We start from the raw sequence: 12,850 nt of genomic DNA on the forward strand, positions 1-12,850 counted from the left end.
AGTGGTTAGATAACAAGCATGAATCTAATAAGTTCATTATCCCCTTCTTGACTCAATAAACACAGATTTTGAAAATATTTTAAATAAGACTCATAAAAGTAGATAAACGTATATCAATAAACATCCCCCCAGACTTAAATTACACTCTCCCCAGTGTATATCTAGTCGGAGTTATGGTTAGAACATAAATAATAAGTAAACAATTTAACAAGTAAGAACGATAACCTGCTCGACATCAGTGTCGATCGACACAATGAATAGACAATCGATCGATGTTGATGAAGTGCTGTCGATTGATAGTGACATGGTCTCATCGGTCGATGGCTAGAGCAATCATTCGACACAATGAAGAGACAATCGATTGTTGGATATGAAGCGCTGTCGATCGATATCGAGCTGGTGTCATCGGTCGATGTGCTGAGCAATCGTCTACTCGAATCTGTTTTTTTTTTATCTATGAATAACTAAGTAAAACACAATATTAGCAGAACCTCCCCCAGACTTAAACAACACTATCACTAGCGCTATCCAGTCTAAGATTGGTGGGAAAATAAATCATAAGGACAATATTTAACAAGGAAAAACGGTATACATGCTTGGATGTGAGTGTCGAGCAACACAGTTAAGTGGCGATCGATACTCTTGATGCTCTGTCGATCGATGCTACGTAGCCATCAAAGATTCTCCTGCAATCTCGTCTTCCTCGGATCTTGTCCTTTTACTTAACATAAACAAAACATTTAATACAATTAATAAATAAATAATAAAACCAATAATCAATAAAAATAATAATAATAATATTTTTTTATTTTTTCTATGAAAAGTGCTTTGCTATAGTGTCCCTTGGTGTTGCTGCTACAGTGTCTCTGCTACAGTACGTCGTTACTGTTCATTTTTTTTTTGTTTTTTTTTAACCTGAAATCTTTAGAAAACAAAGAATCAGTAATAAATGAAAGATAAACCATATCTAAAACAAACCGAACAGTGGGTTGCCTCCCACTCAGCTTTATTTTTAGTCTTTAGCTTAACTTCTGGAGATCTGATTAAGTCCGCATAAGAATGAGAACTTGCTCCAAACCAAGTTTCAATGTCTACTCTTTGAAGCTTTATCATTCTTGTGTGAAAGCCTCCTCCATATACCCTTCTCCTTTGTCTATCATTTCAGCAATAAGGAATCCTTTAAGTTTTGCATATGGATGTGGGAAGCATTTGCTGCGCACTCTTGATTTTCTGATACTATCTGAGAAGTAAGGAGTCAATGGTAATTGAGAACCTCCTTTGGTTCGTTTCCGCTTCTTCCAATTTCTCCCCTTCTTTCCCACGGACTTGTGTAATCTCACTATGGACTTCCTGGCATCATCTGAGAAGTGATGAATCAATGATAACTGAGAACCTTCATTGATTCTCTTTTTCTTTTTCCAGTTCCTCCACTTCTTTCCCTCAGACTTGTCTGAATGCGTGGTTGTATCTCCATAAATAATATTTCCACACAATTCATACTCATTCTACTCTGATTCGCATCTGGTGTCGATCGATGGTATCTGATCGGTGTCGATCGATGATGAAGTGTTAGTGTCGATCAATTTTTTTCTGTTGATGTTGCTCGATGGTACTTCTGTTGGGCAGTTATCTACTTCATCTCTAAATCGCAGCCCTCTCTGAGAAGCTTCTACATGATGTTGATCATTCAATACCTCAATGTAAGTACTCAGATACACACCTTTATCTGGTGGGATAGGAGATTCAACTTCAAACACTGCACATGGAACCATAATCTTCACAGGATCATGTATCATCTTCACTCTTTTACAAATCCCTACAGCTTCTTCTGCGCATATAGGTGGTCTTAGATGTTCGGGGACATCAGTGTGTGATGTCTTAGACATGTGCATTATCTCCTCAATCGGTCCTGGTTCAATTGGGTATCCAGATAGTTCATCCAAACATGGGTGTCGATCGATGCAATCGGGTGGGTATCCAGCGATACAGTCGGGTGTATATAGATTCATGATGTGTGGCGACTGTCGATCGATGGCGTAGGGTGGGTGTTGATCGATTATGCATGGAGTGTATCGATCGATCTCATCAGGTTGATGTCGATCGATGTCGTCAGCCTTTTGTGAAATTTTCAGACCTCTTCCCGAAGGGTGCTGATCATCAAACTTCTGCTTCGGGTTCTGGTCTAAATCCTCAAGCCATTCCTCCATCTCCAAGAAGTCTTCCATAGTTACTTCTTCACTCGAATCCAAATCTCCAAGCTGTTGCCCATCCTCTAACTCCAAGAATTCTTCTAGTTCCAAGAAATCTTCCATGGTGATTTCTTTTTCTACTTTTTGGTCAGGATAACAACTTGATACATCGAACGCTCTTCAGTGTCGAGTCTGCAATGTCCTGAGGACAACTCGATTTTTCAGGGATTTCAAGTGGTATCGATCGACAACAGGAGTTTGTGTTGATCGATGTTTGAAGGCTGGGGTCGATCGATGTTACGGTTGGGATGTCGATCGATGCTGAGGTTGGAGTGTCGATAGGTTCTGAGCTCATGTCACTAATATCGATTTCTTCTATTCTGCTCAGCTCTCCAGACACATGTTGTTCATCATCTTCCACCATATATTCCATCATAGATCTCATCTCAATCTCTAGACTTGTTGCAGCATCATAGAGAAACTTGTTGACGAAAGCGTTTGCAATGTCATTCCAAGTATTGAGAGATCTTGATGGTAGCTTCTTCAACCAATGAGCTGCATCCACAACAAAAGAGTATGGGAATAATTTGCATAAATAGTAATCTTCAGAGACTCCATTGCATTTGATGGTTGATGATAGATCTATAAATGTCTCCAGGTGGCTAGTGGGATCTTCATGAGGAAAACCATGGAAAGAATGCTGACCCACAAGAGAGATATATGGAGGGTGCAGCTCAAGGACAATATTCTGAAGTGTTGAATGACGCAATGCAGACCCTTTAGCATAAGCATCCTCAGGACTGTTATAGTCTCTAATTGCCTTCGTTCGTCCAGTCCTAACATACTCAGTGGTAGCATCAGGGATTGTAGAAGGTATCGATCGATGAGAAATATCTGTATCGATCGTTTCTGAAGTGCGGATATCGATCGATTCTGAGTTACTACTGTCGATCGATTCTGAAGTCGGATCTTTTATATCAGCTTCTTCTACTTTGCTCTGCTCTCCTGATACATGATATTCATCATCCTCAACTGTATCATGGTTGACCAGCTTTTCTCTGTTCAGTTCGTCCTTCTACTTACTCTCATCTGCATGGTGAACCTGAATGTCTGGCTGCTTGACATGAGTTGTCGGTGTTCCAATATCTCCATTCTCCTCGCTGTAGATGAAGTCAAGAATCTGACTCATACTAATCATTATTCCTTTCTCCCATTCTTTAATCATGTAATCAAGCCTTTTACTTCGAGTTGCTACAGCCTCGCTGAAAAATTTGCCTATGAAAACCTCTTTGATGTCTTCCCAACATGTTAGAGATCTTGGTTGCAGCTTACTGAACCAGCTAAAAGCATCTCCGGATAAACAATAGGGGAAGATCTTGCAGAAAATGTGGTCTGCAGATATTTCATCGTGCTTGTTTGCTGAGGCTAACTCCTCAAGTCTCTTGATAAGATCTTTGGGATCCTCATGAGGAAGACCGTAAAATGGATCCTCACTTTCCCAATCATACCATTGACTTTTCAGATTAAAGGTATTCGTCTCAGCCACATCAATTACATCAGGGATTACACTACCCTCTGCATTAATTAATTGTCCTGTGAGGCTGCAAGGACGACCTTCTTCGTCTCGCCAAATACCTTTCTTGTCGATCTTAAGTATGAGCGCTTCGACCTTCTCTGTTTCTCCGTAAGTGGTGATCGTCATTGGAGGAACAGTGGCGCGATGAATAGTGTTTCGATGAACAGTGTTCGGATGAACAGTATCGTGATGAACAGTGTTCGGATGAACAGTGTCCGTGTGAACAGTGTCACAATGAACAGTGTTCTGGTGAACAGTGTCGAGCGATAGAATATGAACAGTGTCGATCGATGGAAGATTAATAGTGTCAACCGACACGGGCTGAACAGTGTCGATCGACGGGATATGAATAGTGTCGACCGACACGGGATGAACAGTGTCGATCGACAAGATATAAATAGTGCCGACCGATATGGGATAAACAGTGTCGATCGACGGAAGATGAATCGTGTTGACCGACACGGGATGAACAGTGTCGATCGACGTGATATGAACAGTGTCCGTGTGAACAGTGTCACAATGAACAGTGTTCTGGTGAACAGTGTCGAGCGATAGAATATGAACAGTGTCGATCGATGGAAGATGAATAGTGTCAACCGACACGGGCTGAACAGTGTCGATCGACGGGATATGAATAGTGTCGACCGACACGGGATGAACAGTGTCGATCGACAGGATATAAATAGTGCCGACCGATATGGGATAAACAGTGTCGATCGACGGAAGATGAATCGTGTTGACCGACACGGGATGAACAGTGTCGATCGACGTGATATGAATAGTGTCGCGATGAACAGTATCGCGATGAATAGTATTAGGATGAATAGTATTTGGATTAATAGTATTATGATGAACAGTACCTGGATGAACAGTACCTGGATGAACAGTACCTCGGTGAATAGTATGGCGGTGAACAGTACCCGGATGAAAAGTAACATGATGAACAGTACCCGGATGAATAGTACCTCGATGAATAGTGTTTTCCGACACATGATGAATAGTGTCGTTCGATGCTTGGCTCACGCTATCGATCGATGCTGCTTTGAGGGTGTCGATCGATACATCCCTCGTAGCCTTATGGATCGTGCATAAACCAGCAGACTCCTTCCTTGAAGGACCTAGAAATCCTCTCTTCATTGTTTTTTGTTACTAAGAGTTATGCACCCGAAATAGAAAAAAACATTTTATGAGTTTTTCAAACAGTAACAAAACCTAGACTAAATCTAACTAAACAAGATCTAATGGCGATCAAAGCTCCCCGGCAAAGGCGCCAAATTTGATATCACTCAAATTACCCTAAAGAGTGTTACTCTCATCAAAAGAGGTCGAGTTATAGTACTTAGGGATCGAATCCACAAGGAGCTAGGGAACCGATTAGATATAATAGTTATATGATTAAGCTAGGCTAATAGGTTTTAAAATAGTAAATAAAGCAAGTAATAAATAAAGCAATAAACAAGATGAACAAGGTAATTGTTCAGCTTGGCAAGGAGTAGTTTGATGGAGGGATGATTGATAGATCTAGGGTTTCTATTCAGGTGTTGGAGATTATAATTCATATAGGTACCTATTTGTTACATGCATGATATGTTAGAGCTCAACCGTTTAACTCAGTGATCAGCTGTCGCATGTTTCACTGGTTAACAAGCTAGATCTCGTGTCTCAACGGTTAGTATGTTGACAACGAAAGAGTGTCGATCGATGGTCCTATTGGGACATCGACCGATACACCTTTGCCTACGTCGACCGATAGTCAGTTGAGGACACCGATCGACGGGTTCTAGCCAGGCCTATGCGCGAGAATAAAATGCCCTATTAAGATACTAAATTGGCGGTTAGCCCTCTCTAGCAGTCCTAATATGATAGATAGATGTCAGGATGGGATAACAAGGGTGCTTGAGTATGCAATCCTATGATCAAGTTCTAGTTAATTACTCTAAAACAAGCAATGAATACAAATCTATCATGAATATCACAACAAGGCAGATCTATAGTTTGGGACTAATCCAACAAACCTATCTGAACCCTAAACCTAACAGGTGGATCTACTCAGAAATGAAAACAGAAATCATAGATGAATGGATATAAAACTGAAATAGAATAGATAAGAAAACTAATGGAGTTCCAGGAGGACTATGATAGGAGTTCCTCCCTTCTCTCCTAAGAGAAACAATGGAAATGAAAGTGTGTAGAAAGCGTAGAAAGCGTAGCCGTCAACAATGGCTTAAAAATAACATAAATAGGGTTTCTGGTCGTCCAAGGGTATTTTGGTAATTTGTGGCTTCTAGGGCTTCACGCAGTCATAAAATATACAAGGCCCATGATCTGTAATCTCCATCAATCGATGTTCAGAGTGCTGCATCGATCGACACGGCTTCCTCTTCTCGGCAGATTCCTCTCGCGAGGCAGACTGACCACTCTTCAGTAAAACGGGCATAACTTCTGCTACAGAATGCTGATTGACCTGAGACCGGTGGCATTGGAAAGATAACTCAATTCTCTTTCTTGTTTCGAAATATGGGCTCAATCTAACGGTCGGAAAGTCTCCATCAATAGCTAAACATCTGACGCGTCTGTGCAACTCTGCACCTCCAAATGCTCCAAAAGATTCCAAAATTACCATATTTCTTCTAAACGTCTCTGAACCTGTAAATATTCTAAATAGATTCCAAAACATAATAATTGTATCTTAAAACACTTTAAAACACTTATAGACCATGATTAAAAATGGATAAAATATATGGTCTATCAAGGACCGCCTACAAAACACCGTTACGAACAACACCATTCCACCCCCTTTATGGCAAATCATGTCATCTACCAGTCGAACTGGAACATAAAGCAGCTTGGGCTACCAAACTTTTGGACTTTGATATCATACCAGCTGCAGAAAGGAGACTCATCCAGCTTAACGAGCTTGATCAAATCAGACATATAGCTTTCGAAAATTCAAAAATCTATAAAGGACTAAAGCTTATCACGATAGAAAGATCATATCCCGGCACTTCGAGCCAGATGATCAAGTCCTCCTTTATAACTCTCGATTGACATTATTTCCTGGAAAGCTAAAATCCCGTTGGTCTGGACCCTTCACCGTAACGAACGTTCAACCCTCCGGAGCTATCACCTTACAAAATGAGAAAGGCCAGGAATTTACGGTGAATCGCCAACGAGTTAAGCATTATTGGGCCAAACCACCAGCGAAAGTGCCCATGGTGCTGTATGAACCTGATAATTAGTTTAATCAGGAAGTCCAGCTAAAGACTTAAAAAATTAAGCGCTGAATGGGAGGCAGCCCATTTTTATAAAAGAAAAAAAGAATAATAATAATAATTTAATTTAAAAAATCATTAATTAAAATTAATAAATTATATTTACTAGTAATTAATAGTAATTTCCGTATTTCTTAATATTAGCATTATTTACAAAATTTAGAAATTAGAATTTGTCTTTAAAGAGGACATCGATCGGCGAGGCATTACTGCCATCGATCGATGCAGGCATATCGACGGTTTTAACACTAACTTCACTCGATATCAACCCAGTTCGTCTTCCACACTCACAAACGAAACCAAAAACAAAAACCCCATTATCTCTCTCGATTCTCGACGGATTTCGTCCGTTCTTCGCCTAAATCCACTCGATTTTTTACTCTGTAACTGTTAAATCCACTCCCGAAATCAACAATCAAGGTATGCACTCGAAATTTTCAATTTTTCGAAAAATTAGGGTTTTCGTTTTGAGTTGGATTAGAACGCTTGATTTAGTGCGATTGAGAGATGTTTTTGTAGTTCATATTGCTTATCTAGAGTTCGGTTTGTGATTTCCATGCATTTAGATTCGTATAAACGCGATTTGGAGTTGAGTGATTTTGCAGGTTTCGCGATTCCACATCGGTCGATATGAACTTGTTCGCATCGACCGATGCTCTCTTGTCCGATTGTTCCGACACGACGATATCGATCGATGTTCAGTATAACCCATCGATCGATAAGACATTTTATCGACAATGCTAACCTTCTTTTCTTCTTGGTTTCAGATGAGCAGCTCAGAGACAAACGCACGAAACAGAGAACTCAGGTCGAAAAGGAGGTTCGACGAGACTAGCAGCTCCTCCAACCCACAGCGTCATCCATGGCCTCGCGCCGAAAACACACCATTCAATGTCCCGGGCTATGCTGATCCTAAGGCAGCGATCAACAGCAACGAGTGCCGTCAGCGTCCTCTGTCCGATGACTGGGACGACTACGACAGCCTCTTCTACAATGCCTGGCTAGGAATTTCTATCGAGCCCACCAAATTCCTCGACCGACCCATCCTGAAGAAGCTCGGGATCGAGGGAGATATTAAGGACATGATCACACAGCTAGGACTCGGTACCATGCCCTCTCGCGCTTACGACCTCTACCCCGATCTCGTCCGCCAGTTCATGGCCACTGTCAAGGTCACCTACAGGACTTCAGCTGGGAGGGTAGCGGGAGATGGCACTTTGACCTTCTTCGCCAGAGGGACACGCTACAGGATCACTATCTCCGAGCTCTGCCGCATCTACGGTTTCGATGAGAGCATCGCCTCTTACACGGTCCCACCTTTCTCACACATTGAGGGATTCTGGGACATCGTCGGCACAGGAGTTTGGGACACGAACAGGGCCGTGCTATCAGACATCCGCTACTTCCTACGGCTCGTTGCAAACACACTTGTTTGCAAGATGGAGCCCAACAAGGCCAGGATAAAGGAGCTCACACTACTTTTCTGCGCAGTGAACGGCGTGGTGGATTTGGTTGAGTTGGACGAGGATGGCGAGGTAAGCCCGCCGAACCTCGGAGCTGTCTTTGCCACGCATTTGGTGGAGCTGAAGAAGAAGCCCTTCACCAGCAAGGGCAAGAACAAGAAGGAGACAGTTGGGAGTCTTCTGACCTCGATTTTCCAGTGATCAGCTGTCGCATGTTTCACTGGTTAACAAGCTAGATCTCGTGTCTCAACGGTTAGTATGTTGACAACGAAAGAGTGTCGATCGATGGTCCTATTGGGACATCGACCGATACACCTTTGCCTACGTCGACCGATAGTCAGTTGAGGACACCGATCGACGGGTTCTAGCCAGGCCTATGCGCGAGAATAAAATGCCCTATTAAGATACTAAATTGGCGGTTAGCCCTCTCTAGCAGTCCTAATATGATAGATAGATGTCAGGATGGGATAACAAGGGTGCTTGAGTATGCAATCCTATGATCAAGTTCTAGTTAATTACTCTAAAACAAGCAATGAATACAAATCTATCATGAATATCACAACAAGGCAGATCTATAGTTTGGGGCTAATCCAACAAACCTATCTGAACCCTAAACCTAACAGGTGGATCTACTCAGAAATGAAAACAGAAATCATAGATGAATGGATATAAAACTGAAATAGAATAGATAAGAAAACTAATGGAGTTCCAGGAGGACTATGATAGGAGTTCCTCCCTTCTCTCCTAAGAGAAACAATGGAAATGAAAGTGTGTAGAAAGCGTAGAAAGCGTAGCCGTCAACAATGGCTTAAAAATAACATAAATAGGGTTTCTGGTCGTCCAAGGGTATTTTGGTAATTTGTGGCTTCTAGGGCTTCACGCAGTCATAAAATATACAAGGCCCATGATCTGTAATCTCCATCAATCGATGTTCAGAGTGCTGCATCGATCGACGCGGCTTCCTCTTCTCGGCAGCTTCCTCTCGCGAGGCAGACTGACCACTCTTCAGTAAAACGGGCATAACTTCTGCTACAGAATGCTGATTGACCTGAGACCGGTGGCATTGGAAAGATAACTCAATTCTCTTTCTTGTTTCGAAATATGGGCTCAATCTAACGGTCGGAAAGTCTCCATCAATAGCTAAACATCTGACGCGTCTGTGCAACTCTGCACCTCCAAATGCGCCAAAAGATTCCAAAATCACCATATTTCTTCTAAACGTCTCTGAACCTGTAAATATTCTAAATAGATTCCAAAACATAATAATTGTATCTTAAAACACTTTAAAACACTTATAGACCATGATTAAAAATGGATAAAATATATGGTCTATCAAGGACCGCCTACAAAACACCGTTACGAACAACACCATTCCACCCCCTTTATGGCAAATCATGTCATCTACCAGTCGAACTGGAACATAAAGCAGCTTGGGCTACCAAACTTTTGGACTTTGATATCATACCAGCTGCAGAAAGGAGACTCATCCAGCTTAACGAGCTTGATCAAATCAGACATATAGCTTTCGAAAATTCAAAAATCTATAAAGGACTAAAGCTTATCACGATAGAAAGATCAGATCCCGGCACTTCGAGCCAGATGATCAAGTCCTCCTTTATAACTCTCGATTGACATTATTTCCTGGAAAGCTAAAATCCCGTTGGTCTGGACCCTTCACCGTAACGAACGTTCAACCCTCCGGAGCTATCACCTTACAAAATGAGAAAGGCCAGGAATTTACGGTGAATCGCCAACGAGTTAAGCATTATTGGGCCAAACTACCAGCGAAAGTGCCCATGGTGCTGTATGAACCTGATAATTAGTTTAATCAGGAAGTCCAGCTAAAGACTTAAAAATTAAGCGCTGAATGGGAGGCAGCCCATTTTTATAAAAGAAAAAAAGAATAATAATAATAATTTAATTTAAAAAATCATTAATTAAAATTAATAAATTATATTTACTAGTAATTAATAGTAATTTCCGTATTTCTTAATATTAGCATTATTTACAAAATTTAGAAATTAGAATTTGTCTTTAAAGAGGACATCGATCGGCGAGGCATTACTGCCATCGATCGATGCAGGCATATCGACGGTTTTAACACTAACTTCACTCGATATCAACCCAGTTCGTCTTCCACACTCACAAACGAAACCAAAAACAAAAACCCCATTATCTCTCTCGATTCTCGACGGATTTCGTCCGTTCTTCGCCTAAATCCACTCGATTTTTTACTCTGTAACTGTTAAATCCACTCCCGAAATCAACAATCAAGGTATGCACTCGAAATTTTCAATTTTTCGAAAAATTAGGGTTTTCGTTTTGAGTTGGATTAGAACGCTTGATTTAGTGCGATTGAGAGATGTTTTTGTAGTTCATATTGCTTATCTAGAGTTCGGTTTGTGATTTCCATGCATTTAGATTCGTATAAACGCGATTTGGAGTTGAGTGATTTTGCAGGTTTCGCGATTCCACATCGGTCGATATGAACTTGTTCGCATCGACCGATGCTCTCTTGTCCGATTGTTCCGACACGACGATATCGATCGATGTTCAGTATAACCCATCGATCGATAAGACATTTTATCGACAATGCTAACCTTCTTTTCTTCTTGGTTTCAGATGAGCAGCTCAGAGACAAACGCACGAAACAGAGAACTCAGGTCGAAAAGGAGGTTCGACGAGACTAGCAGCTCCTCCAACCCACAGCGTCATCCATGGCCTCGCGCCGAAAACACACCATTCAATGTCCCGGGCTATGCTGATCCTAAGGCAGCGATCAACAGCAACGAGTGCCGTCAGCGTCCTCTGTCCGATGACTGGGACGACTACGACAGCCTCTTCTACAATGCCTGGCTAGGAATTTCTATCGAGCCCACCAAATTCCTCGACCGACCCATCCTGAAGAAGCTCGGGATCGAGGGAGATATTAAGGACATGATCACACAGCTAGGACTCGGTACCATGCCCTCTCGCGCTTACGACCTCTACCCCGATCTCGTCCGCCAGTTCATGGCCACTGTCAAGGTCACCTACAGGACTTCAGCTGGGAGGGTAGCGGGAGATGGCACTTTGACCTTCTTCGCCAGAGGGACACGCTACAGGATCACTATCTCCGAGCTCTGCCGCATCTACGGTTTCGATGAGAGCATCGCCTCTTACACGGTCCCACCTTTCTCACACATTGAGGGATTCTGGGACATCGTCGGCACAGGAGTTTGGGACACGAACAGGGCCGTGCTATCAGACATCCGCTACTTCCTACGGCTCGTTGCAAACACACTTGTTTGCAAGATGGAGCCCAACAAGGCCAGGATAAAGGAGCTCACACTACTTTTCTGCGCAGTGAACGGCGTGGTGGATTTGGTTGAGTTGGACGAGGATGGCGAGGTAAGCCCGCCGAACCTCGGAGCTGTCTTTGCCACGCATTTGGTGGAGCTGAAGAAGAAGCCCTTCACCAGCAAGGGCAAGAACAAGAAGGAGACAGTTGGGAGTCTTCTGACCTCGATTTTCCAGTGATCAGCTGTCGCATGTTTCACTGGTTAACAAGCTAGATCTCGTGTCTCAACGGTTAGTATGTTGACAACGAAAGAGTGTCGATCGATGGTCCTATTGGGACATCGACCGATACACCTTTGCCTACGTCGACCGATAGTCAGTTGAGGACACCGATCGACGGGTTCTAGCCAGGCCTATGCGCGAGAATAAAATGCCCTATTAAGATACTAAATTGGCGGTTAGCCCTCTCTAGCAGTCCTAATATGATAGATAGATGTCAGGATGGGATAACAAGGGTGCTTGAGTATGCAATCCTATGATCAAGTTCTAGTTAATTACTCTAAAACAAGCAATGAATACAAATCTATCATGAATATCACAACAAGGCAGATCTATAGTTTGGGGCTAATCCAACAAACCTATCTGAACCCTAAACCTAACAGGTGGATCTACTCAGAAATGAAAACAGAAATCATAGATGAATGGATATAAAACTGAAATAGAATAGATAAGAAAACTAATGGAGTTCCAGGAGGACTATGATAGGAGTTCCTCCCTTCTCTCCTAAGAGAAACAATGGAAATGAAAGTGTGTAGAAAGCGTAGAAAGCGTAGCCGTCAACAATGGCTTAAAAATAACATAAATAGGGTTTCTGGTCGTCCAAGGGTATTTTGGTAATTTGTGGCTTCTAGGGCTTCACGCAGTCATAAAATATACAAGGCCCATGATCTGTAATCTCCATCAATCGATGTTCAGAGTGCTGCATCGATCGACGCGGCTTCCTCTTCTCGGCAGCTTCCTCTCGCGAGGCAGACTGACCACTCTTCAGTAAAACGGGCATAACTTCTGCTA

The 12,850-nt window shown here is 42.3% G+C and overlaps 2 protein-coding genes across 2 annotated transcripts in view; both read right to left on the bottom strand.

Moving 5' to 3' along the window:
* LOC117126544 overlaps window positions 1-4,780 on the bottom strand; it is a 391,277-nt gene extending 386,497 nt beyond the window's left edge. Inside the window, exon 1 of the mRNA XM_033274880.1 lies at window positions 4,716-4,780. The gene's annotated coding sequence lies outside the window, so the exon portion shown is untranslated. The remainder of the gene's footprint in view (window positions 1-4,715) is intronic.
* On the bottom strand, window positions 462-4,939 carry LOC117126532. The gene is made up of 2 exons (XM_033274860.1): window positions 4,731-4,939; window positions 462-4,655 (listed from the first exon to the last, which is right to left on the bottom strand). The coding sequence occupies exons 1-2, from the start codon at window positions 4,900-4,902 to the stop codon at window positions 3,265-3,267; spliced, it is 1,563 nt and encodes a 520-aa protein (XP_033130751.1). The 5' UTR covers window positions 4,903-4,939; the 3' UTR covers window positions 462-3,264.
* Between the last annotated feature and the right edge of the window lie 7,911 nt (window positions 4,940-12,850).

Source organism: Brassica rapa, chromosome A07, assembly GCF_000309985.2.
Source record: "Brassica rapa cultivar Chiifu-401-42 chromosome A07, CAAS_Brap_v3.01, whole genome shotgun sequence".
Lineage (NCBI taxonomy): Eukaryota > Viridiplantae > Streptophyta > Magnoliopsida > Brassicales > Brassicaceae > Brassica > Brassica rapa.